Source organism: Larimichthys crocea, chromosome IV, assembly GCF_000972845.2.
Source record: "Larimichthys crocea isolate SSNF chromosome IV, L_crocea_2.0, whole genome shotgun sequence".
NCBI lineage: Eukaryota > Metazoa > Chordata > Actinopteri > Sciaenidae > Larimichthys > Larimichthys crocea.
The window spans coordinates 5400081-5427455 of NC_040014.1; the positions used below are offsets into that span (position 1 = coordinate 5400081).

The following is a 27375-nucleotide window of genomic DNA, read 5'->3' on the forward strand; positions in this document are numbered from 1 at the left end:
TTCCCTCTCTAGTCTGGGAAAATACTGCTAATCTGCATATATGTTACCATGGTCACCAAATGATTTGTACAAACATACATAGGAATGGATTATACCGAAATTATTTATAAGAACACTTCCTGAACAGATTCAGATTCAGATCAGCAGATGGATGTTTAAGTAGTTTAGCTTTTGAAATCACATCACAAAATACTGATGGTTGGTTCATTTGCTTTCTCACCTCAAATAAATCACTCCTGAGGTAAATGGAAGCCAGCCTGGACCAACCTTTCTCATCTCAGCCCACTTGTTTTGTCCTATCCGAGTGCAATTGCTTGGATTGATTCCATAAAAAAACAAAACACGGCATGTTTGAATACACCCAAGGTCTGGTCTGAGATTTGTGGTGACCATTTTAGGTAGAATTACAAGTTTTTTGTCAACCGTCTTCCAGTCTCTGACTCTGACCGTGATGCTGTTTGGCTTCCCCACATGAAGGGAATAACTGTTCCTCCAGTTGAGAGAAAGAGAGTTGTTTCAGCATCTTCTTCTCACTGGCTGCCAATGACTTTCATGCCTTTCATGACTTGGCTGTGCCCAGAGGAGAAGAAAATCAGAGAAGAGATCTCAATAGTGTTTCATTTATTTCTCAGAGACAACTATGAGAGCTATGTGAAACCAAAATGAGACTATAGCTTATTTCTCTTTCTTCTCAGGAGCAATACGATGCACAAAATCTCAACTCAGACTCCTCCCATGTTTAAAAAGAGATCTCACCAAGCTTTAAATGAATTCTCAGATTTTTCTCAACATTTGTGTCTCTTTTTGGTCTCAGACAGTGAAGTAAGAGAGCTCTCCCTGTGAACTCAATCTGCTCTCATCCAGCCTCTTCTGCAGGTGCTCACTGATTTCTCATCCAGACTTAAAGTAATGTTAGAAAAAAAACATGGCTCATCTGACCAAATTACTTTATTCACTGCAGACCAGTACCTGCACAATTATTTATTAATTAATATTGCATCATTGAATGAAAATAAATAGTTGTAGGCTGACAGTCATTATTGTCGTCCATACTCTAATTACCCAAATTATATTTTATGTGAAAAACTTTGTTTCATAGACCATTTAATGAAACATAGACCACTTAATAAAACAAAACTTAATAAAACTACAAATTTTACATGTCAAATGAAAATGAACATTATTTGTTGGTAGCTGGAGGGTAATAAAGATTATTTAATATATAAACTGTGCTCTGTCGTCCAGCAGGTTCTCGTGGATCGTGGCTGCTGTTGTGATCCTGCACGACGTCCACTACGCATATTATTACTGTCATTATTGCTACCATATCTATTACTGTAACCATTTTTATCATTCATTATAATTCATTGTCATTTTATCAGTCATTGTAATTCATTGTCATTTTATCATTCATTGTAATTCATTGTCATTTTATCAGTCATTGTAATTGTACAATATGTTTGTGTTGATTTGTTCTGTACACGTGACATCCATTGCACGTCTGTCCGTCCTGGGAGAGGGATCCCTCCTCTGTGGCTCTTCCTGAGGTTTCTTCCACCTTTTTTCCCTGTTAAAGGGTTTTTGTGGGCAAGTTTTTCCTCACTGGAACCGAGGGTCTAAGGACAGAGGGTGTCACTCCCTGTACAGATTGTAAAGCCCTCTGAGGCAAATGTACTTTGTGACTTTGGGCTTTACAAATAAAATTGATTTGATTTGATTTAATAAATGACATTTTGAAATTGCTAATTGTTGTCTGACTACAACTTCTGATAGCATGATGTGGTCATCATTTCATGAACATGTGAATAAAATGGTAGATGGCACAAGAATATGCTGAAATACTAAATGTGTATTTATAATAGTAGTCCCTTATTATCTGGTTGAACATGATTCAGAGTTCAGATACTACTTTTTCCTACTTCTGAATACAGTTAAATTTATTATAAATATATGTGGCTGCTATGACAGAGTTAATAATTTAATCTTCGGTAAATGTCATATTAAATAATTATGCACGCCATAGACTGCGGAACTGGGAGGGCCACAGGGGCCACGGCCTGGGTAACGTTTGTATTCTGACAAACTATTTTATATGAAGTTGTATCCGAGCCAAACAATACTAGTTACCACACACCTTCACTCACTCTCACCAACTGCTGCAGATAAAAAACTCCCACTGACTGCTGCAATTTGATTTGAAATTAGTGTGCATTGTTTATCAACTACGTCTGTGTCACTACTATGTGTGAGCGTCATCATGAGCTAACGGTGGGCGGCTGCCAAACCGCTGGATGCATTACCTGCGAAAATGAAGAGACAGAAGTCAATATTTGATTTTTTTACAAATAAACAGGCAAAACAAAATGAGCAAACTACTCCAGCTTCCATCGTGGCCTCAACAACAGACCCAGAGCGTCCATCTCCATCAGCCAAGCCGTGGCTAGCTGCTCTCCTCCGGCTTCAAGCCGAGAGCCACTGTACAAGTGGGATCTCACAAAGCCTAATCAACCTCACGACCCTGCTGTGCTGATGAAGACAAAAAAAGTACAGGGTCTTCACAACGAGCAAAATCACTTCAATATCAGTGGTTTAAAGATTTTAACTTGCTGACATTGTGTGGAATGAGCGGGAAGGCTTGGGGATTAACACAAAAAAAACATCACAGTGTGTGGCTCAATTTCAGGTGTTTGTGTCACAGCAGCCCAGCATGGCCACACAGCTGGAAACCCAGTTACAAGCAAACCAGAGGATCAACAGAGAGATGCTAATAAAACAACTAACTTCTGAGTTTTTTTAGCCATAGATGGTGTCATGACCCAGCTCTAAAGCCATGATAAACACAAAGGGAGACACGGGTTGAAGGCCAAAATTAAAGTCATTTATTGTAAGGAACTCAAAAACACAAACGGCTTTGACCAAAAACAAGCCAACGAAACAATGGGGTGTGTTAATCAGTCAGTCAGTGGTGAAGGTGCATGTACGCATGTTAATGGGTGGAGCTTTATACTCTCCCTAACTCCCAGGTGTTTCCATCTACAGTCTGGGCATGGAAACACACAATCAAATTACCCAGGGAACCATTACAACGATAACAACCTAGAGTGCAGTAACCTGTACAAGCTGATGCAGCTGAGATCTGAGGACTGTCCCGATATCAAACGGTGGCTAAAGGAGAAGAATTACATGTCATGACATTGTTAATGAGATGATCCACCTGACCTCACTTGATGTTTTACGAAAAACATCCTATCTGCGTGACTTGAAATTATGCACCCCCCTTGTTCAGATGTGTTCCGTGGTCCATGATGCATGCTCACACAGAAGCTGCAGAGCAGCATTGCAAGTGCCAGAAGATGTGAGCTATGACCCATGCGTCTGCATTACAAAATCTCATTGGATAACAACGTTGTCCATCACAATGCTGCATCGAGATTGGTTGAATCATAAGACTCAGTCTGCAGCGCAGACATGGAGCGCAAAGGCTGCCGGAGGAAAACAAACAAAAATTTAAAAGCCATAAACTAAAAAGATATCTTTTCTTTTTCTATTTTTAAACGCTTTTCTTCTTCTGCTTGACTTCTTAAATGCCTCTATCCCTGTAAAACAATAATTCATCTTTTGTGTTACAGGCGGTGAACAACAGCGGGGAAAAGTTTTCTGGATGAGGTAGAGCAGATACATCCTCGAGCTGGTGTTACACGTCCAGAAGACTGATCTGGGAGTGGCCTGTACCTGTCCTCGACTCACCTGGTTGCAGTTCATGGAGAGTAAGGAAGGCCTGCCTCCACTTGCTCCATCTTCTGTTCGATGAATTCCTTACTGCAGAGGAGTGCCAAAATGCAGTGGCTTTTGGGAGACGTGGAAGGGTGCCGGCTGGGAAAACAGTCCTAGACAAGGCTAAAGTCAGCGATGCAATTTTATTGCTCCATGTTTTATAAAAATAAAACAAACAATGACTTGTTGGTACTTAAGATGTTTTACTCGGAAAATGAACTATTTTGATATTCTCTTTTATGTGTCTGATTTATGTGGTCAGAAATCCTCAGTACATCAACATGTTTACATAACGTGTAACAATAACATTCATTTAGTAATTGGTTTACATTTAGCAATTTGCTGTTATAGTATGTGGAGTTGATTTAATTTGTCATTTGTGCTTTCTTTTATTCTTGCAGCTTCCATCATGCACTGTAGCACACTGGATGGATGGATGGATGGATGGATGGATGGATGGATGGATGGATGCCGGTTGGCAAAACGAAAAAAAAAACTTCAACAAATGCAGCATTAGACCTGCAAAGACTCTTGATTCATGAATGTGGCACATGAGAGGACCATGGTCAAAAAAGCCCTCATACACAAATGCTGCTCAAAGACTGTAGTAGTTAAATGTTTTGAGTTGTTGTGCTGCTGAACACTTTTACAGACACTGTTATAAAAATATAGTTCTTGCTGAGGAGAGGCAAATGTATAGTTGTGATTTTCTAAATGATGAACACATGGGACTAGCTGTTGTATTGTAAGCTGCAGCCTTATTCAGAGTCATCTGAAATACTTATTAAATATCACTTAATATTTTGGGGCCAGTTAAGGAAATCTGCAGTCATATATTTGTGAAAAAATTGCCAGTTATTGTTTCTGGATCTTGTGTATTATCAACTGTGTGGAAAACAGTTCGACACTGTTCTTAAATCAGCCTTCCTGAGAGATGCATTGAGAAACTATTACACAGCTAGCTGAAATAGTCCATTGTTATTGTTCAGTTAATCTGCAGATCACTGATTGTCAGCTATTGTCAAAGTGTTTCATGACTTGGCCATTTTAATAAATGGATTTTTTTTCCAGGAAAGTTTACTTGATAAGTGTGCACATGTGTGCGCGCATGCACATATGTGTGTTTGTGTGTGTCTCCACAGTTGCTTTAGTATTGCTCATTTTTGTTTCCAAATGAGAAATAAGTGAGACATCTCAGTTAAGTCTCAAGTATGGCTCCTGTTGCTAGTTGCCCTGTCTCACTTATCGCTCCTACTAAATTTTAGGAGAAACAAAAGAGAAACATGTCAGATAAAATAGAAACCAGCATGAGGTTGAGCAGTAAAACTCTCCTCTGGGTGCCTCCACGTGTATCCTCCCTGACTCTGGCTTTTTTGCAGGATGGGAGGTTGGACAAACTGAAGCTTCACCAAGCCACTGGCTCAGGTTTTTGGGAGTTTGTCAAATATAGAACATCATAGATACACATCAAAAACACATAATGGTTTTCTGCTGCTGTGTGCTGGTTAGCCACTTTTACTCAGTATTCTGCAGCAGAGAACTCCTCAAGAAAGGGAACTTTAACCCAGATAGGAGCCTATAAAGAAAAAAATGCTCCTGCCCTCAGATGTACCAATCATAAAGTTCGACCTAATATTCAATACCAGCCTAATTTAGCACCACTTTCTCCTCTTTGCCCATCAACTTCATCGTCCTTAATGTATGGTCATTAAGGACCAAAACCTTTTATTACTTTTTTTATTATTACTGAGTCTTGGTTGGCAACAGATAATACTGTGCCACTGTCTGAAATGACACCTCCTCGCTCTTATTTAAACAAGCCCAGAGACTGAGCAGGGAAGCGTGTGGAGTGTTAAAATCTTCAGAGTGTCTGTGCTTTCTCTCAAGAGGCTCTTTGGAAACTTTTGAGCATACACAACATCAAACTTTTTAAAGCTTGAAAGCTGATACTTTCTCGTGGTATAGCAGGCCTACAAACAAGAAGTAATGTGAAACATTACCATTACCATAACGACAAATTTACCCCTCAACAGACTGCATGAGCTAGTTCTTATCAAAAGCACAAGAAAATGAGACAAAACTCAAATTTAAGGACATTTTCAGTTGTCAGTTTTTAGATTAGACTAGAATCAACATAGCAAAGACAACCCAACTCTATCGACATATTGGATATGATAACCAATGATAGACAAGAAAAATCAACAAGGCAGCAGGCTATTTTGCTAGCTTGCAATCTGTAACTAATGACTAACTGTTAACGTTAAGGTTTGTTTAACTCACGGTCCAGTCCGGCCGTTAAGTGTGAAAAGTGTGAAATGTGGCAAATGTAATCTGTATAAAATATGATCCAGTTTCACCAAAATGACTGAATAAAGTTATAAAGTTGCACTTTTGTACAGTACTTCCTTCGTGAAGAAGGTTCCACACTTTAAGCACCAACACTGTCAAGATGAGTTTCTTTCCACAGGCAATCAGACTGTTAAAGAACAGTGGAATGTAAAAAATAGCCTGTTAATATTGCACCTACATCCACACTACAGCACTCTTTGCACCTTTTACCTCTGCTGATATTTAATTTTAGTCAATATCCACTGCTCTACTGTATATACCTACTATAAGCATACTATACATATCTTGTATTTTGTGTTGTAATGTGTGTGCACTGTAACGTAGTCCTGTCTGCATGATGTTTTATGGTTCATGTAGCACCATGGTCCTTGCCGAAATGCTGTCTTGTTTCCTTGTGTACTGTGTATTTGGATGAAATGACCAAAAAAACACACACTCTCCTCCTGACATCTTATGAAGCAGTGACCTCTGGTAGGTCTTTCATGGAAATTCTCCAGTCAAACCTAAAGGTGACCAGTCCTTTCCTGATCAGGCGTCTCAGTTGTAGAGATCTAAGACAAATAATCTAATACATTGTCTTCTTATAAGTCACATATAAACTCATATTTTAGACTTGTTTCACATTGATTTTACTGTTTTATTATCTTTCATTGCATTGTCTTTTTTATTGTAAATGGGTGTTTTGTAACTTGTTTTAAAAAGCATTATATAAAGAATGGTTGTTATTTTTATTATTATAGACACATCCATCACACTTCCTTTGTTAGAGCCTTTTCTTTCCTTATTGTTTGTCTACCTGGTTCCTCTTTTCACTGCGATAGTGCTTTGGCATTACTCACCATCTCCTCATGTTGCTGCAGTTCCTCCACTACTAATAGCCGTTGCCAGCAGAATTGCTTTGTGCCCAAAGGGCCTGTTCTGAATCTCTTGTAGTAGCTCAAGCCATTATTCTGCTATAAACACAGCCACGATGTCACAACTCTACCTCGTTCCCACATTCATCCTGTTGCTTGTGTGTGTCTCTGCTCTAAATCGCATGTCATTCTGGATCTAGTCCCCTTTCCACCTGACTCTGACTTCTAAATATCTTTTGGACTGTTTTACAGATTAACACATTTCTTATTAAATAATAAACAGTATATCTATAATTAAAAGTGTTTGTGTGTCCCACTATTCCTGCTAGTCCCTCCAAACTTGCCCCAGAAAAGGTTCAGCTCTTCTTTCCACATGGTGTTTGTTATCTGTATATGCACAACTACTAATCAATCAGAAATATAACAAAGAAGAAGCAAGATAAGAATGCTTTATGAGTTATGTTCAAAGACGGTATGAGGAACAGAACATGAGTGACATCAACCACAGCTTTCTGAAGTGCTGTTTTGAAGCCACCACCATGTTGGCTGTACTGCTTCTTCTGCATCCAAATTAGATCCAATTCAATTCAATAGCGCCAAATTAGAGCAGGTCTAGACTACTCTCTTTATAATATAATTTGATTGCACCACAAGCAAGTTTTGGGTGGCAGCAGCAAGGAAAAACTTCCTTTAAGAGGCAGAAACTTTGAGCAGAATCCGGATCATTGTCGGGTGGCCAGCTGTGATCAAATGTGACACATAAATAAACAATAAAGAGCGTTTCTGTTTTTGTATCAAAACTTTATTTATCAAACAAAAAGAATGCACCATTGAAATAACATTTCTATAAAAAAGGACCATGGGACTGTTCTACAGTGCATTACAAAACCAGCAATTGTATACAACATTGTGGGTAGAAACTTCGCTTTACTTCATCTGAGATACGTCATCATCTTCATAATCACTACCATCATCATCATCATCATCATCATCATCATCATCATCATCATCTTTTCTCTCCTTCACTCAAATGAACAAAATGTACACTCTTAAATATTGCAGTCACTAAGCTAATTTGGTTATAATGACTCTAGAATTGGACTTTTTTCTTTTTTTAAAGGACGGAGTCAAACTGTATTTACTCGGAGCTGTCCATCTGTCGGCTCCTCTGTCGAACAATGGTGTTCTGGAAATGAAGTAATTGTCTGTGTGAGAGGAGATAAGGGCAGTTTTAATTTGGCCCCTTTCACCCCGATGAGATGAGGTCCAAATCATTTTTTAAGCTTTTTTTTCTAACCCATTATTTTCTTTTTTGTAAGCCGTCGGCCTGAAACTGTCGGCCTTGCAGCTGACAGAGTAGATTTCACGCCAACACCAGGCCACTTTCAAAGTGAGCACATCCCTGACCAACTTCACTTCGTCTTTTTTGACCATGTAATTTGTCCCTTTTTTGATCCTCAATGGTTCCCACACAGGAGTGAAGCACCCAAGGAAAGAAGTTAATGAAGTCGAGCTTCTCTTTGAAATGCAGGAGCCGAGACTCCCCGCTTTCCACCTTATCAGGTCTGGCTGCTTGTTTCTGAGTTCCACACAGTCACCACACCACAGATAGAGGACAGAGTGTTTTTAAAAAGACTTTCCCGGTGTGTTTCTGCAAGTTTTAGTCCATTTAGTCCAACTACAAATCACATTTACTTCACTTTCCCACAGAGCATTTTCTAAAGAGAACCATCAGTTTGAACATTGATTTTCCACCTTCCAGGCAGCCATTTTACCTTAGTTTTTGACATATTTGACATATTGTGGTGAGTCAAGTGAGAGCAGGGTGGTAAAAAGAAACAGTGGTGCTTAAAAGAATGCTCAGACAGCTTAGATCATCTACCCCTTACTAATGAAAGAAAAAAAAAACGTGCCAATTAGAACGTGACCAATGTTATCAGCCAATACTAAATTGTCACAGTTAGATCATATTGGTTTGCAAAAGTAAGAAATGTTGATGTAGAAATGATATGATGTGCTATCCAGATTATATGTTGTATTAAGTTTGTTTTTTTAATTGTAAAATGTCCAACCAGTTCATATCTTGCAAACATTTTTTTCATAAATCAAATTGAGGGATTCCAACCAATATTTTATCTGATTTTTAAAGATCTATTGGTACTGGAATCGAAAATGTAGTACTGGTTCCAAATTGGAATTTATCACATTTCTTTTACATGTGACAAATTTACTGGACATTGCACAGTACACAGTGCCATGGAACTGGCACGGTGTTCCAGTTCAGGGTTCAGGGTTGCTCCGCATGTGTGAAGCGGACTCAGAGCTCTAAAGGATAACTGCATAGGTGTGATCAATCTACACATCTTAGACTGAAAATGAACAAAGCAGTGGTGTGACTGTGTGTCCTCAGAGCCAGACAGTTTGGTGATGAACCATTTCAATGTTTCATTAAGAAATGTAAATAACTTTTCTACAATATTATTTAAAAAAATAATGAAACCTTTTAAGGCAATAAATGAAAAAAAAAACTAAACAAAACAAACTTCAGTCCTCTTTTTCATTTTGTTCTTTGCTAAACTAAATTTACATTTGCAGAAATATCACATGGTTATAAATAATAGTTTATATAAGAGCACTCGAAATGAAGTAATAATAATAATAATAACAATAATAATATATTAAATTTGATTATAAAAAGTTACTACTACTCTAGTGGAACTGTACACTGTAAAAAAGCAGCGTTCTGTAATGTAGTTCTGCTGCAGCGACGTTTTTCTCCACAGTAAAATACACATGTAGAGCCGACGAGAGAAAAAAACAACAACAACAACAGCAAAAACACCCCCAACATCTGGCTGATGGAGGCCGGGGTCAGACCGGTGAAAAGAAGCCTTTGTGTCGAGATGGAGGCGAAAAGTTTGGTTCGAGGTTGAGTGAGTAAAGTTGACAAAAAAAAAAAAAAAAAAAAACAGAAAGAAAAAAACCCCACAACGTTTAGTTTCTTCTGGTTCCCTTTTAGTTCTCAAACTTTTCCTTCAGAGTTGAAAAAATTAAAGTAGATATTTCGAATTTTGCTTGCAGTGAACGATGAAGTTGACTGTTTAATAAAATTATATTTTGGGCGTATTGTATCATGTTCGGGGCTCGTTCTGTCTCTGTTCTGTTCTGGAATCAGTTTCAGTCCATTAACTTCAAATCACCTACTTCAGTTTTCAGATTAATTCACTTTTCTTTGAGCAGCCATTTATTTCTTTTCTATTAAAATTAAGAGTTGAACTGAGCTCATCCATCTCTGAAGTCTGCATTTATTCTTGTAAAACAGCAGTAAGTTTAAATTTTGACACAGCCATGTAAGGCTGCAAGTAAAGATCAGTCAGTCATTGTATCAATAATCATTTGGTCAGAAAAATGCATACAAATCTGATGCCAACCAATAGTTCAAAACCCAAAGATGTGCAGAAAGGCAGTAAATGTTTTTGATTGATTAATCAAATAAGAAAGAAACAGGATTTGATATTCATGAAAATAAGAATCTTTATGTTTTTTTTGTTACCTCAAAATCAGATTTTTATATCTACATTCCATTATGCTGAACCACCATTTCTACAGTAGCCTAGAAGCTTCAGATAGGGCCTTACATAGTCACTGTAGTCTGTCCTCTATGCTAGGAAGGTGAAGCGAGGAGGTTGCAATCAGGCACCACCCTTCTAGATGCCACTAAATCTAACACACTGCTCCTTTAAGCTCTCAAAACGAGTCAAAGTCGATTTAGAAACTAGTGTCCGTATGAAAAGGAAAAACTGAACTTTGGTATGACTCATAATAATTTTCAGTTAACAAGAGTTATGAGTCATTTCTTCATGAATGGCCTAAAATATGCAAAAACACTTTTACTCTCTCCCAAAGAGTAAATGAGTCTGACATTTTAGTGATGAAAAGCGGGTACGGAAACTGCTACAGGCTGATGCTGACCTGTGTTCATTGGTTTGAATACAGACATAGATGAGTCGATTAATGACACGCCCTTATGAAGAAGACATATCAATTAAAAAAAATATTTATATATGAGCGTTCATTTTAAGATCCGCTAAGAAATCTGATCAGTGGCACAGATACAACATGTTTCAGTTCATAACTCTGATTTTTAGTCACCCAGCTGACAGAAAATTTGTCTGAAATTTTGCAACTCACTCAATGACATTTTGTTGGACGCACCTGCAGTTTTGTGGATCTGCTCTGTGATATTTCAGGTACCGAACAGTCCATGTCATCACTAGATTTAGCAGATCTAATGTGTGTCTGTCGCTCAGTAGAGAAAAAGACAAATAATGTTAAGTTGAAACGTAAAGACACGTTTCATTTATCTTAACGGCAACTAAAATTCATAAAGAAATTGTGATAAAAGCTCGACACAGAATCTTTCTCTTTCACCCCGAGTGAAAAGATGGTGAGGTGAGGGGGTTACATTCAGCAACTCCACAGATACATACGACTGAATCCTACACACTGTTCAAATCATGCATGGAAATGGCATCCAATGACTCATTTGATCAGCTGTCTTAACATGTTTTAGATACTAATAACTGCACTGCTTGGTGACGTAACTCTACCCAACCTCCACTTCCTGTTTTAGCTTTTGTTCTCCTCCGCCAGGTTTTAGATTCATTTTACGCCTTCCAGGCAGCCATTATTTTCAGATCATTTAAATTACAGAGACGTGGACGCAATGTGCATCCATTCATTTCAATGCTGACAGAGAGACAATACATATATTGTCACACTTCCAATAGAAATATGAATAAAAATTGGACCCGGTCTGATTTGGATCAGTTATGAACCACAGAGTGGACTGTGAAGAACTCAGAAACAATAACTCTCAGCAATCGCTGTGGTCAGCTATCATCAGGATTCCCTCCAAATGTAGAACAAATAAAAAAAAAAAAATCCATAAAATATCCTCACTGCTCTACACTGATCTGATGTTGTAGAAGTTTGGGTGGAGATTTAATTCTCATGCTTCACATACATCAAGATTTATTCACTAAGTCTGTTTCCACTTTGTCACAGTTTTCTTTCACTAACTTTTCCAACCCTCCTTTTGGCATTTACTTCCACTTTCAAGTGCCAAACAACGTAAAAAGAAACAAGATGTCGAACTCACAAAGAAGAAGATTTTTTGGAAATAGTGCCTGCTGTCAGCTGCACAACACGATCATGTGATATATCTTTAACTCTCTGGGATTCAGGCAATTGATAGAACCGTTGTGGCAGACATCAGAGTGTTAAAGTTTGTTCTAAGACCTTTTTTCCAAATCCTTTAGTCTTTGAAGTCTCTGCAAGTTAATTTTCAAATAACAAATGGCTGCCAGGAAAGAAGAACTCAATCTAAGAGCTGATGGATTATTTCATACCCCCAGGCTGATTGTTTAACTATGATAATTTCCTCCGCTTTCATATTTCTTTCTTCTTTTGACACTGTAAAAAAGGGAATGTCTTGTGTCAACATGCCATTTAATTTAGCATTTACTGTTGAAGTCAGATTTCGGTGTTGGATGAATTCATCTGTCTGCAGCTCTGCTTTCTGACGCAGCCACTCGCAGCAGAATGAAAGCGCTCGGCTCAGACTGGATGTATCTCCCAGAACACGCTGATGAGTTTGATCCCCACACCGCCTGCCTGCCTGCGCTCGCTCACCTTTCATCCCCGCTCTCGTTCTGCAGAAACGTTAACTTTCCATCCCCTCCGTCTCCGGGACTTTTCTCCCCACTGCCGCAACGACCCCAGCGAGCGTGAGCTTGAATCATAATATTTGAAACGTTGTTATAATGAATTCCCGGCCTCATTCCTCCGTGCCCTAGCGTGCACATACAATCCACCTCTGAATATCAATTCACCTCCTCTGCCTCCACTCTCTCTGTCTCCCTCAGGCTTTTTTCTTTCATCACAGAAAGGTCTGAAAATTACAATGTGGTGACTGGGGTGACACAGTTAAATATGGTACATACTGAATGATTAATGAATCATTTATCATTTTAAGTTCCTGCCTTTCTGCACACTCCAAAAAATATATTCACCACGTCGTTTTCTCCCATACTCAAGTCAACTTTTTTTCTTTGTTAAAATGAAGGAGGTAACTCAATTTATTCCCAGTTAATATCTCTCTTGATTCAGGTCTGTTGGTATAAAAATGGATTTCTGTGGTTGTATTAAAAAAGACCTAATTAGCAAGTCACTTAAATTGCTTTCACTTTCACACAAGTGTAACCTCGGCTAAGAACCCATTAATTCTGACACTAATTCTTCAAATTTTCTTTCCATGGTCAATAAAAGTCATGTTGATTTTGAAGAACTGAAAGGAGGATGCTCTCTGTGATGACCTCACATTACAGAGGTCATCCTTTCACTGCAAACACTTTCCCTGTTCCACCTTTTGAAGTATATAAAACAACTGAACAAAAAGAAATGTGCATGACAGTTAACATTTCTGAATAAAATGTCACTTTTTGGATGCGTTCAAAGGCTGTAGGTTATCAGTTTACATGGTGGCTCATAACCTCAGAGTAGTCTGAAAGTGTGTCAAAGAAAACAACACAAACCCTGATTTAAAACAAACACACAGCTCTGATAGGACGGCGAATGTAAAAATATACTTTGTGGAATATGCATTATTTGTGTTCATGTTTTTGTTACTTTTTTTTTCTTCTTGTTTTTGTATAAAAAACGGAACGCCCTGAAGTAAACTCAAAGTGAAGCTGGCGGTTTTGCAATTTTCCCATGTGGGCGATCAAGGTCGACAGAGGTACATGTGTGTTTATCTCATGAAAAATAAATGTGGACTCGACAAACACAGGCCTGAAGACAACACACTCACCTTCAGTCAAACACACACACTGAAACAGCAGTGTGGAAAAAACAAAAACAAGAACAAAAAACATGATCATGGTAGACATTCTCCTTATCATGATGAACCATCTCTAATCTCAATAATATCCTGTTGCTGTAACACTGCCTTAACTACTGACTCTTCATCACACTGATGCCAAATTCCCATTCGTTCGCCAGACATTAATTATTATTAGACCCATTTTTCTCAAGATCCTGACTTCATGATCTTAATCTTACTGTTTTTGTTTCTCAAGAAAACAGAATGTTTCCGTGATCATAGAATCTTGCGACTATGACTTGTGTTCTGTTCTATATTTTGTGAACACATAAGCCGGTATCCCAAAAGCCAACACAGTCCTCCCTCAACTTTTCTCCATTTTGCAGAGTGTGGCCATTCTTCATGTGGCCCATCATTCATGCCCAATGCTGGGCAACAAACATCCTGTGGCACATGCCAAATTGTAGACAAGGAGTTTGCACCTTAAAACCCAATTCTTAAGAGGACCAATTTAGCACATGCCATCCAAGGTCAACCTTTGTTCAGGATAGGTTCTGCCAATCCAAACCAGATTTCTTGTAACATTTGTTACATACAGATCATCTCAATGCTTTGCAACCAACTTCCAGTTCAGGTTTCGGACCGAGACAAACTTGAACAAGTAGCAAAAACAAAGGAGGCTACAGAAAGCTTTTAAAGATGAGAATTTGGCAACAACACTAGTCCTTGTAGGTAAATATTTTGTCTGGGTTAGGGAGAGTAAAGGCTTGGTCAAGAGCAGCAACAGACTGTGGGTGTCTATAGAGATTTCTATACAGTCCTATAAGAGTAGAGTCTGCTGGATCTAGACACAGATGATCCGACTGATCTAGTAAGTTCTCTTATGTGTTTCTTTCATCCCTTTATTTTTTAAACCTCAGGGTCCAGAGGTGGAAGGGCTGCATGGGTTATGGGCGATGGTTGGTCCAATGAAATCACACCAAAAGAAAGACATCGAGTAAAAATAGAAGGAGAATAAAAGAAATGCCACAGAGGATCACACTGTGTTGCCACAACAGGCAACCTTAAATCCAGGGACAGAACAGAACATTTTGGTGGAACTTTGGTGGCTGAGGATGTGTTTTCTATTTGTTACTGTATGTTCTGGTAGCATTTTCAAACCACATACACATCCTGTGACTGCACAAAGGTGGAATACCGAAACAAAAACTGAAAGACAAAAGGAATACTTCCAACAGCAATCATGAAAAATAAGTGAGGTACAGTCACAGTAACTGAGTGGTAGATAACTCAGCGGAAGAGGATGCTAATAAATACCACAAAGAGAAACAGGAGGGATATTAGAACTTTTTTTGTGATAATCCCATCTTCCTGTGTCATTAAGTCAAGGCGCTAGGCATTGGGTTTTCTAGTTTTGTGTTTGAGGTTGTAGAATCTAGAGGGGTTTCAGTCTGAACTCCTAAAGTAGCCCCTCCACCCTTGTCCTGTTCTTGGGGTTGATGATGTGCTGCTGTAGTGTTTATCCTTAATTCCCTTCTATCCAATCCCGGTCCCACCACAGTAGACATTGGCTGAGACCAGTAGAAACCAAACAAACTCAACCCAGCACAGATGGAGGTCTGATTCCACACAGGTGTCTTCAAACCCAGATTGACATGTTGTCGCCCTTTGCGAATGGACAGCAGGTGACATCAAGGCATGAAGAAGGGTTCCATACTGGACCATGGCTGAGGGCTGGGCTGGGCCGGGGTCAGAGGTTAGAAGGCGGAGCCGGTAATGGCGTTGAGCTGCTTCATCAGCCCTTCTAGACTGGCCATCTGCTCCGAAAGGTCGTCCTGCTCGTAAACCTGAAAGATTCAAGGAAAGCAGATCAGCTTACATGACCATGAGCTTATAGTGGTTTATAGTATTTTACTCTGTTGTAAGCAGCTGTGGTCAGTGCCCATAATGGTGTGATGACACAAGTGCTTTTCTTGCAACAGGAACAGTTTTTCAGGTTTACTTCCTTTGAGTTCAAGTCCAAACTGCAGTTCACAGCACCTGTGTTTTATTTTAAATGGACTATTTATATAGCACTTTTTCTGGTCTACCGACCACTGAAAGCACTTTTACAACACATTTGACATGCACCAATGCACAAACAGATATATACATTGACGGCAGAAGCTGCCAGGCAAGGTGCTCATGGGTTTACCCATGCACACACATACACACAATCACCATCAACGGCACAATTTGGAAGCAATTTGGGGTTCAGCATCTTGCCCAAAGACATTTTGACACTGATTGCCAGTCAACCTGCTTCACCACCTGAGCCACAGTTGCCCCAATTCCTGATCCACAAACTGATCCACTGACACAAACATCAGAGAAAAAAATCCACAGAAGTGACCATAGACCAGAAGAAAAGACTCATTCATTACTGATTACTTAATCATTAGTTACTGTTCTTTGGACACCCAAGTGACGTGATGCATCACGTTGAGTAGTTAATAAAGGATCCTTTGGTACCGGTGCACTTGCAGCAGGTGGTTACACCCACCCAGGGAGCTGTCTCTCGGCCTGTGTGTGCCATTACCAACACACCTAAACCCAGATATGACTACATATATTCATTCTGTGTCATAGCTACAAGCTGCTGGTGCATATAAAAGATGTCCCATGTCCCATTACCAGTGTATTTTACTCTGGACTTTGCACAGAAAACAAGAGTCTGAGGTTACATGCACTGACATTAGAATTAGAAAATGTAGATGCAGACCACAGATGCTAACTTGCTAAAGTCTCTTATACCAATACAGTGTTAGGGGTGCAGGGGTATGCTCAGGGTGGCCTAAGCGTGTCATCGAGCCACCCTTTAAGGACCGCCCATTAAAATCCTGGACTGAAAACTGGTGAAAACCTGTTTGAACCTCTAACTCCACATTTCAGTAATATATCATTTAAAGTCTTTTCACATGTTTTCAGCAACTATTTTCAACATATTTGATATGTTTTGAAAGAAATCTCAGAATTGCCGGTTGGTCTCTAACTACCTCTTTTGTGCCTCCTAAAGTAAATATTATACTAAAGTAGTCTATCATTACAAGATTTTCTGACCATTACTTACTTGGAGATACCTGCAGATACCCAATCCATCATAATGAACATCATGACTGGTCTTATTTCTGTCGAGTTCAGTCATTGTTGCCTGGCAATGCTACGCAGACTTTTCTATCTACACTTATAAGTGAATAAAATAAAAGATGACTTTATGTTGACTGGATTTGATGGATTATCTATCAGGAGCAAATTTAAAATCTCTGCAGCAAGTCTGTTGACAAAACAGATAAAAATGATCAACAGGAATGCAAAGTTGAGCATTTATATATTTATATTTATAGTAATAATATCCACGTTCTCAAACTGTGCCACATCAGATTAGAGAACAGCTTGCCTCCAAGTCCACCACATCAACCATGTTGAAATTGCTGCTGTCACTTGTCTGCAAGTGTTTTAAAGGACAGGACACACTCGCAGTGTGAATGGCTGCACGTTAATCCTGCAGAGACTCTGTGATCGCCGTGTAATGGCATGCTTAGTCCAGCTGTACAAACTGTCACCTCTGAGTGGGCTGGCTTTAAGTGCCTCCATCTCTGTGCGTGACAGTCAAGTGCACAGCTCTCCCGTACACACACTCTCAGTGTGTTATATTGAGCGTGGCCTTCATGCAGAGTTTGTCTTTACAGTTGGAAAAAATACATATTCAACATACTGTGGAAAAACAATACAGGCTCAGCAGATATATTTCTCACACTCAAATTGCAAGTTGGTGTTTGTGCACAACATCTACCTGTATTGTTACTGCATTAGCACTGTATACAATGTACAAGTCCTTCATTATAATGTCCTGACCCTGTGAAAAGTCAATTACTAAAGCACTGTTGGTAAATGCAAGTACTGTAAACATGATAAAGGAAAACTTCACATGCACACACAAATCGACACAAACTAATAAATCTATTATGTCCAGCAGCTGGAGCTGGAGAATATCTAGAGATTAGTCTGGTCCAGTTAAAGCTTTTAACCTGACCAGACAGAGCCACATTGGATCAGCTTTTCGACCACTTTCTACCTCAGGACAACTCCCCCTCCAGTCATATATGGATTTTTAGATTGCCTCCATTTAAAAACATCAGTGAGGCTCAGTCACGACAGGATGCAGTAACACCAGCAAGCGGCCAGTTTACCAGCTAACAACAGTCAGTGAAAAACTGTTTGAAATACATTTTTACAACATGTTTTAGAGTGATTTCTTTACTTTCTTTTATTCATGTATTAGGTCCAGATACATGCCTGTTTTTCTTCCTGTTTTTATCTCTTTTTATACCCCTTTTCCTTTTTTTTTACTGTTCACGCAGTTCCCAGGTGTCTTAATAACATGTCTGTGAAGTTCTTTGGTCAAAATTCCTCATGGATTAAGCACAGCAGTCCTCTGTGTGTCCTGTCGGTAACACTTGCAGTGTTCACAGTGCTCAGATGGCAGGTTTTAGTGTCTGTCCTTTTAAATGCTAATGAGCTGACAGTTGAGCTTGAACAATGGGAGAAACATGGCTGCCGGAGAACATGTACCGTTGTAACTTTACGTTTGAACCAGAGTCAGACCCTGAAAACATGCGGCCCCAGACAGACGTTCAACTAACAAACTACTGCCGTTACGTTAGTGTGCTTCACGGAGCAAATAAAGCTGATACGAGACACTAAATTGCTGTTAGCGCATTCAAAAATATTAGTGTAGAAGAGCTGAAGATGTGATTTTTTCAAAATATGTTCCCTTTAAGGACTTTCATATCTACCTGCTCCTGCCTGAGTAATTCCATCTGTTTTTTTTGTTTGTTCTTTTTTACACCACATTGGTGCCAAGACATTTTTAGAAATCATTTTTAATATTGTCTTATTATTGGTTTGTTCTGTGTCATTTGAACAGTTTCCCAAACCACACAGAATACAGCACACTAGCACTGGATGTGCTCTGTATCCTCCATTCAGTGCAAATCCAACAAGATGTGGACACTCCTACTCTCAGTCGCTCATCATTGTTCAGTATCCCCAATTTTTGTACACACATCCAGGATGTGGTCCTGTACTGTCATCCTAAATTTGGTGGTAAACCAATGATATATTCACTGAGTAATGCTCTTCTATTCCATGTTTTGGCAATGCCAGTGTCATTGAATCTAAGGCACTACGGTTTATGTGGTTGCTGCTGTATCTTTCTGCAATCCACAGCCTTGTTTATTACAGATCTTTGTTTCATTTAACATTAACCACATTTCCTTGACAGTTTCTGTGTAATTACGTTTCAAATTCTTCAGTGAAGCCTTTCAACAGGTGACATACATCTCTCCACAGAATATAAAGCACTGTGGAGATTCAAAGGAATAAAAAGCACAACCACAGTTGTCCTTTATCTGTGTAATACACACAGTCGAAACATTTGACCTTCACTCTGAGACCATAAAAGCTCATCTAGAAGCCCTACACTGCCAGGTATTTTCCACTTTCCACAGACAAAAAGGCTTCTATAAAAACCATAACGGTGTATAATACCTCCACAAAAACCCAGTGACCTCCTGATCTCATTTGTTGACCCGTAACAGCAGAGTTTCACTGAGTCAGTAAACGCTTCATCAGTGGTATAAAACGCTCATCGATGCTCCATGTTTCTCTCTGATATCCTGTTATCTCTGACAGCCTGCTGACCTGGATTCTTGCTCTTCTAATCCGTCAGAGATTCAACCCCAACACAGCGAAATGAGAAGAGCACATGTAGACTGTTTCACACTGACACAGATAAACCTGAAAACTGTGTTTACAAGTCTCAAGGTTTTCGGCCACGGATTCCCACTGTGTTTTCAAAGTAACCAAAGTCAGTTCAAGATTTCTATGCATCAAATACTTCGATTTATGACCAAAAACCTGCAAACGAAATGACACTCCTATAAACTCCAGCGAGTCGGGGGTAAACTGTTAAATATCTCCTACTACTGAGAGATTCAGAGGAGACACAAAATTGAGCATAATCATATATTTTTCATTTAGTAATTTCAAACTGCATAAATACTACTAACTTTGGAACTGATGTTTCTCCACATATACATATAGTCATACATACATTTATAAAACATTAGTTGTTAAATCTCAAATGTTTAATGTGTCGATACTAACTCTAATTTTAGTTATTCTGTTACAGCTTGCGATGCAACCAAGTGGTGTATTTTCATTACTGCATGTAATTGTTTTACTTCTTAGATACATAAATATCTTAAATATGTAGATTTGTCAAATTCAAAAAGTGATGTGGCAAACGACTGGGGAAAAGTGTCTGGTATATGGTTAGCTGATGGACTAGACTAGAGTCGCTGGTGGACAGGTTGTAAACCGCCGATTGGAGAGTTCCTTAAAGAGGCCAGAGCATGGACTGAACAGTGACAGTGGCGCAAAACTGAGGAACACGAACAAATCAAAGTGAAGGAGCAGTCGTGACGAGTAGCTAACAAACATACTTTTCTGATTTCAATCCGCGGCAGGAAATGTTGATGTCATTTCCTCATCTTTCAAAGCTGACCCTACCCTTGTCAAAAAGTCGATACTTCACAAGCGAGCTCTCAGACGGTGAAACTCTGACTGAAAGCATAAAGAGTCAGAGGACATGGTGGTGTTTGGGGGTTTAAGGTCAGCTGATGCATATTGTATGTGTGTGAACCTCCGACCTGCTGTTCAGACCAGACTGAGAGCAGGAACAAACACTCGCACAGAGGAGACAGAGGAGAGAGGTGGAGAGTGTAGAGGGCACTCCGTCCTACCTCCTCACACAGAGAATAAAACAGATGTTTGGAATCTGAAGTTTGGTTCAGAAGTTTCCAGTTTCTACACTGTTGCACTGGGTTACATGTGCCTTCATTACCATAAACACACACACCAGTTTATTTTGGCTCCATCCCACACACACACCGTCCTGCTGACAAAAACACTCACTGGAGTAAACGAAATGTGGATTCATCCACCGCTTTAAATAATCCCGAAAAGATGCCTCCTCCTGTTTGAGGTTTGTTTTGATGCAGTAAGGAGAATGACTGCACATTTAAACAAATAAAAAAAAACTATATCCCTGTTTTTAACAGATGTTTTTAACCCTTTAGACGACAGCAGAATTCTTGAATTCTTAACAGAGAACAGCTCCATCTCAAAAACTGACAATCAGAAGTTGTTTTTATTTTAAATAACACAACTTCCTCTTAGATTTGATACCAATTATGTTGTATTTGCACAGGTACATGAAAAAAAGCATGTAATTTATATGTGTAAGAGTCACCACAACCCGGTCAGTCCTCCCCAGAAAACAGAAAACTCCGTATGGGCAGTGAGAACCGGGTGAGTCCTGTTGTTTATTTACGCTGATTATGTGATGAAATTTCAAGCAATCCAGTAATGTGATAGTGGGTTGTGTCTTTGGCAACTTTTCTTATATGAGAAAAGATTTCCAAATCTATGTGGAAAACTCATAAACAAGAACCAGTCAGTCCTCCCTGCCTATGTGATGAGATATGAGCAAAACACTTGAGCTCACAATTGTCTTTGTGTCTTTCCACCATGCATGGTGCGTCAGAATCTCCTTATTAACACAATCTGACAGCTTCTATTAGATTGTAAACTCGTGACGCTTCGTGGCCAGTGCCATCCTTAGCCCCAAACCTCACCAGGCACGTCTCTGTCACGTTGCGGGTGCAACGCTATTTTGGTCCATCCTCTACGCGACTTCAAACCCCAGACTTTGTTTACTTGCTCAGATTTGGTCATTTTCCTGGTGTATGTTCTTCTAAATATGCTTTTACATGTGTAAATATGCTATGTAGTTAATTTCTATGTTTTTACGACCGGCAGTTTGCACGGGGTATTTTATTTATGCTGTTTCTGTGTCTGGCTTCCTGTCAGCTTGAGGTGCTCTGTGGAAATTGACACGGGCTGTTCGCAGCATCCGTCAAAAATAGAACAGCCGCGTATGTAATGTGGAGCCAAGCGGAGGCCCACTTCTGGGACGCTCCTGAACGGCAGAGTTTGATACACTGACTTGAACGGCAGCATATCCGCACCCGGTGGAATGCGGGGGTTAGACTTTTAGAGTGGAAACCGGTGAAAAAAAAATCATAGTTATCAACATCATTATGCATGTTTCTGGTTGCACTTATTGATGACAACTTAAATGATCTACAATTCAGATCAGACTTGAAATGAAGGCTGCTCCGGGGTGCTGTGGGGTCTAGAGGGTTAAAGAGAAGTCTAACATTTCATCCACATATCCACGCTGTCTCACTGTGCTACTTTAACAGAACTCACTGATGTGACAACATAATCAAAACATCATTATGTTTTAACTAGCTGTGTGTGTGTGTGTGTGTGTTTGTGTGTGTGATAGATAGGCCAAGGGGTGATAGGAAAAGGCTAGATCAATTATAGAGATAGAAGAGCAGACGAAGAGAAAGACCTGCTGACCTTTAACATCCTCCCTCTCTCCTCTCCACCATCCTTCCAGCTCATTTACTCCACTCCTCATCCTCGTCATTTTTATTGCTCCTCTCCTGATTTTCTTTGTCTCACATTTCCTCCTCCTCTCATCCTCTGTATCTCTCTCTTCCCTCCTTTATTTCCTCTCGTCTACACTTCCAACTACTTCTCTCTCTCCTCTTCCTCCCCTCTCATTGTCTTTCCCTCCCAAAGCATCCCTCTCCCCCGTTGTTATGGCTACCGTCTCCCCCTGCCCTCCTCACATTCTACACTCCTGCTTCTCCTCTTCTCCCTCCACCCTTTCCTTTCTCACACCTATCCTCTCCTGCTTTTCAGCCTCCTCCTCTCCTCTCCTTGTTAAGTCCCCTTCTCTCTCCTCTGCTCTCCTTCTCTCGTCGGTCATCTCTTTTCTTCTTGTTGCCTTGGCGACGCCTCCCCCTGTCACATCACATATGAATATTTAAGTCCCACTGTCCATCGTCCCCTCCACATCCTCTTCCACTGTTTATCTCCCCGCTTGTCATCCTCTCATCCTCTGCTTCCCCCTCCCTCCTCTCCTCACTCCTCTTCTCAATCAGCCGGCCCATCTATTCCTTCACCCTCACCTCCCACTCCCCTTCTCCATCCACCCATATATCTATCTATCCCCACCTTCGTCTCCTCCTCCTCTTCTCTTCTTTTTCCAATATTCCAGTCTGCACATCTGCTTCCTCATCTTTTCCCCACGTTTTTTCGCCACCTGTCTCTCTTCTTCTCTTCTGTCTCTTCTCTCTCCCTCCATCCTTCTTCTTCCTATAGCATCCCTCCATCCTACCATCTACACTTTTCTTTCTCACACCTATCTCTCCTGCTCTTCAGCCTCCTCCTCTCCTTTCCAATATTCCAGTCTGCACATCAGCTTTTCATCATTTCCTATGTTTCCCCCCTCACGTGCCTCTCTTCTTCTTCTCTTCCTGTTCCTCTTTCCTCATCTGTGTCTCTGCTCCTTCAATTAGAGACTGGCCTAATGTAAAAACAGCAGATTTTATTGAAGAAGTTACAGTATCTGATGGCTGCAGTTCGTGCTTTATTCACGTTTTACATTTGACAGTGGATAAATAAAGACACAAACTCTGTCTTTTAGACAATTTACTAAATGGTCCAATGATGTCTGCACCATCTGGGTCCGTCTCCACAAATGGTGCAATGTAAAAAATACTTCTCTTCTCACTGCGACATAAAGTTTATCCAACACACCCATTTCATATAGCAGTGTGCTAAAGGTGTCAGAGCTCTGCTCACTCTTTTGCTGCCACACAGCTCGCCTGAAAGCTATGCTGTCACTTTCTGCTGCTGCTGCTGCTGCTCACATGACATGTCAGAAGCCCTACCTCCACCAGCATCCACCTGTAGGCTCTGAACATTATAATCACCAGCATCTGTTGTGCTGAGCTTGGTGTTTCCTTGTTTGGAGGACAGAGCCGATATCCACTGTGTATCTACATCAACTTAACATGAGTTAGCTGCCTGAACTACAGCTAACTGTTGTATACTATCGAGTATATCATTTCACCACTCACAGTCTAAATCCAAATGCCAATGTCAAGACCTTTAACATAAAGCAGTTGTATATCCATCTCTCCATCCGCTCTCATGACTCCAGAACACTGCAGACATCATTTCTAGGGGTCATGTGAAGTATCGGACAGTCTGCATTAAAGTGAGAAAGCTCCAGATGGATCCTAGTGGTTATTGTTTCTGTGGAATATGCTTACGAGATGTAAAAAGCCTCAAACACATCTGGTCCGCTGTTAGAAGACAAGCCCGAAGACGCCTGATATAACCAATTAGATCTAACAGCTGCTTCCCATGTTTACCATGGCAACAGCTCCAGCGAAAAGCAAACAATCCCGATGAAAGACGGTGTGCTAAAATAACTATTTTCATTCACTGCTGCATCCAGCAGTGTGGAAGAATAAGATGTGGATGAACAATATGTTTTTGGAAAAATGCAATCAGAAAGTGTGATCTTACATAGAGCTATAGATTTTATATCCTTTGTGTTTTAAACTCAAACTTTGTGAAGTTGTTTGCTCAAGTTTAGAAACGTGGCCCAGTGATGTACCTGCAGTGTAATGCATGCACACTTACATTGGCGGCTGAATCCTCTGCGAGTTTGGTTCCTCCCTCCTCCGGTAAGTCTGGCGCCGTCGGCACTGAGACGGGCAGCAGAGGGGAGCGGGCTTTACCAGCCTGACCGAGAGAGGCGGTCTTCACCTGGGGCTTTGGAAGGCTTGCACCTGATCAGGACATACAAGAAAGACAAAAAATTAACTGATGATCATCATTGTTGCTGACATTTAACTTATTTTGGTCTCATGGAACAACAAAACTTCTGAACAAACTAGGATTGTAATTAAGCTGCAAGTCAAGATTTGAAAGACACGCTGACAGCTGCAGTGAGACGGGAAATGTTGGTGAGACAGATCAAAACCCTGAACTGATATCAAACCTGTAAAGCTGAGAATATTCTTTTGGTCACTATCTTTTCAGTTTGAAACCTTTGATTTCAAATCTGGCAACTGGGCCAGGTGTCACCTGCCACTCTTACAGACAATGTCCATTAACAACCTGAGAGCTGCTGACACTCACACGAGGGCTGATCGAGCAGTTTGATCTGATATGAACCACAGGTCTGGATGACAAGTTCACATGCATCTGTGAACCACTGAACAGGAAACAGACAGACCTGAGCCATCCATCATTTTCACATTCATCTAGTGCAGTCATTCCCAGAGATGGCCTGTAGGAGGTTTTATTTGGGTTACCTGGGTCTTTTATTTAAGATTTACATAGCAGTATACCTTTGTGCCACATGGGGGTGCTTATAGCCTTAGCCAAAGACTAGACTGTAGCTAACATTAGCCAAACTACTATCTGTGATGAGCATGAAGCCATCCCTGCTACAAGTCGCCTTCAATCCACTGACGATGGCACAGAAGAAGAGTGAAGAAGACTAAGAAGAGGACTTATGTCGGTATGGCAGGTGAAAAAAATGTTTGATGTATTGAATAACTGCGTGGTTACACAGTGCAGGCTGGATTGGGGCAATTATAAAGGCATAATGAGCATAATGAGGAGGCAGCTGGTAAAGACATTGTGTGGAAACATTTTATTCAAGGAACACCCCCGATCTTTGACAAAGTGCTGGAAGAAATGATCCAACTTAGGAACACACAGACGTATGGCTCTCCAAAAGCAGAGTTCTTGATTATGAATTAAAAAATGATACTCATGAACTCCTTGTTCATTGATTGGCTTCTTATGTTGTTGCATTGTAGTTTTTAGTCTCTCAATGAGCTGAGTTTGTAGTTCTACTTCTCTATTGCCTCAAGACTATCTGTCCTCTCTGTTACATATGTCTTCTCTGAATTTACAATTTCAGCTTTTTTAATGAATATTCTGTGTATTATGGAGCTGTTAGACCGCCTCGTTAATACAGGTGTGTACCTCATTAATACAAGTGTGTACCTCGTTAATAAAGGTGTGTATCTCGTTAATACAGGTGTGTACATTGTTAATACAGGTGTGTACATTGTTAATACAAGTGTGTACATTGTTAATACAGGTGTGTACATTGTTAATACAGGTGTGTACCTCGTTAATAAAGGTGTGTATCTCGTTAATACAGTTGTGTACCTGTATTCAGCTTCAAAATAAATGTGAGTCACGGACTGAGGAGCCAAATGTGTCAGTTTCAAAATCAGTTTTTCAGCAGATATCTTAGTCACTACAAGACTGAACTAGCAAAGCAGTTTAGTGTTTATATGTGTGGTATTTATTCAGTTTAGGAAACTCCATGATCTCCATAAGCTTTGACGGGACGAGAAAGCATTGCTACTAAGGCTTGGGCTACTTGCTGGAGTAGCAAACTGGGTTCCATTACATATAAGAGTCTACTGCTGTGACTGATTGTTTTCCAGGTATCAGTCAGACCCTGAATCAAGGTGCAGTGTGTGACATTTTGAGTGACCAACGGTGGATTCAAAAATCCCTTGGACTTTGGAAGGCCAGAGTCATTGCAAATGCACTGATTTTTTCTCACATATTAAGTATTTAAAATGTATATGTCTTCAATTACATGTGCATAAAACCAAGCCTCTCTACTTCTTTACAAGGTGAGGGGGGTAAAAGAAAAACAACATGGAAGAGGAAAAATAGGAGACAAAAGAAGGATGTCTATTTTTTTATCTCCTCTCTGATTCCCTGAACAGCCTTGTGATGTCTCAACACATCCTCAGGCTTGTTCTACCCACAATCCCCTCCTTCTTTCCCTGCACTGCACTCCTTCACTTCCTAATCAATACACATCCATTCTCCTCCCCGTGAAACAAAACACCTGGAAACAGCTTGGCTAGCAGCGGATTACACCAGAGAGTGTGAAACAGTCGGATTTAAACGTCTTTTAACATCAACAGTCTTCACAGCACGGAAACATGACTTCCAACTGTCAGGGGAAAGACAACTTTGTGTTTTTTAATACAAATAAACCTCAAAACTACATCAATTTGAGTTCATTCTGTCAGCTTACAAAACAGTGAGTTGTAGCGTAAGTGCCTATGGAGGTGAAATTAATGTTTAGGTGTTTTTATTACACATCTCCACGTTATATGTCGCCTATAGTCCAGCATCTAGACCAACAAGGACAAAGTCATTTCCTGTCAAGCTATAAAAAGTTGATTATGACTCATCCTGCACTCAGAGGTGCATACTCATTTTACATCTAATTAATTAGTGTTTCCTGTTTGATCCAGTCTATGAGTGATTCTGACGGCTGCTGCATGCATCTATGTCCGGGCATCACTGATTACTGTACAAAAGTGCCACTTAATAACTGCTGCTAACTCTATCTACTGTTAGCCGGCAATAGAACCGGGCTCAGCAGCTGGCTTGGTTCAAGCACAACGTCTGAGACCAACAATGAGTAATGTT

General features: G+C 40.1%; 1 protein-coding gene across 1 annotated transcript in view; it reads right to left on the reverse strand.

Moving 5' to 3' along the window:
- Nucleotides 1-12066: 12066 nt before the first annotated feature.
- The window catches only part of dcc (DCC netrin 1 receptor), a 239903-nt gene continuing 224594 nt past the window's right edge, over nt 12067-27375 (reverse strand). Inside the window, exons 28-29 of the mRNA XM_019258599.2 lie at nt 24535-24683; nt 12067-15707 (exon numbers count right to left, since the gene is read on the reverse strand). Of these exons, the coding sequence (XP_019114144.2) occupies nt 15618-15707; nt 24535-24683 (239 nt within the window). The 3' untranslated portion in view covers nt 12067-15617. The remainder of the gene's footprint in view (nt 15708-24534; nt 24684-27375) is intronic.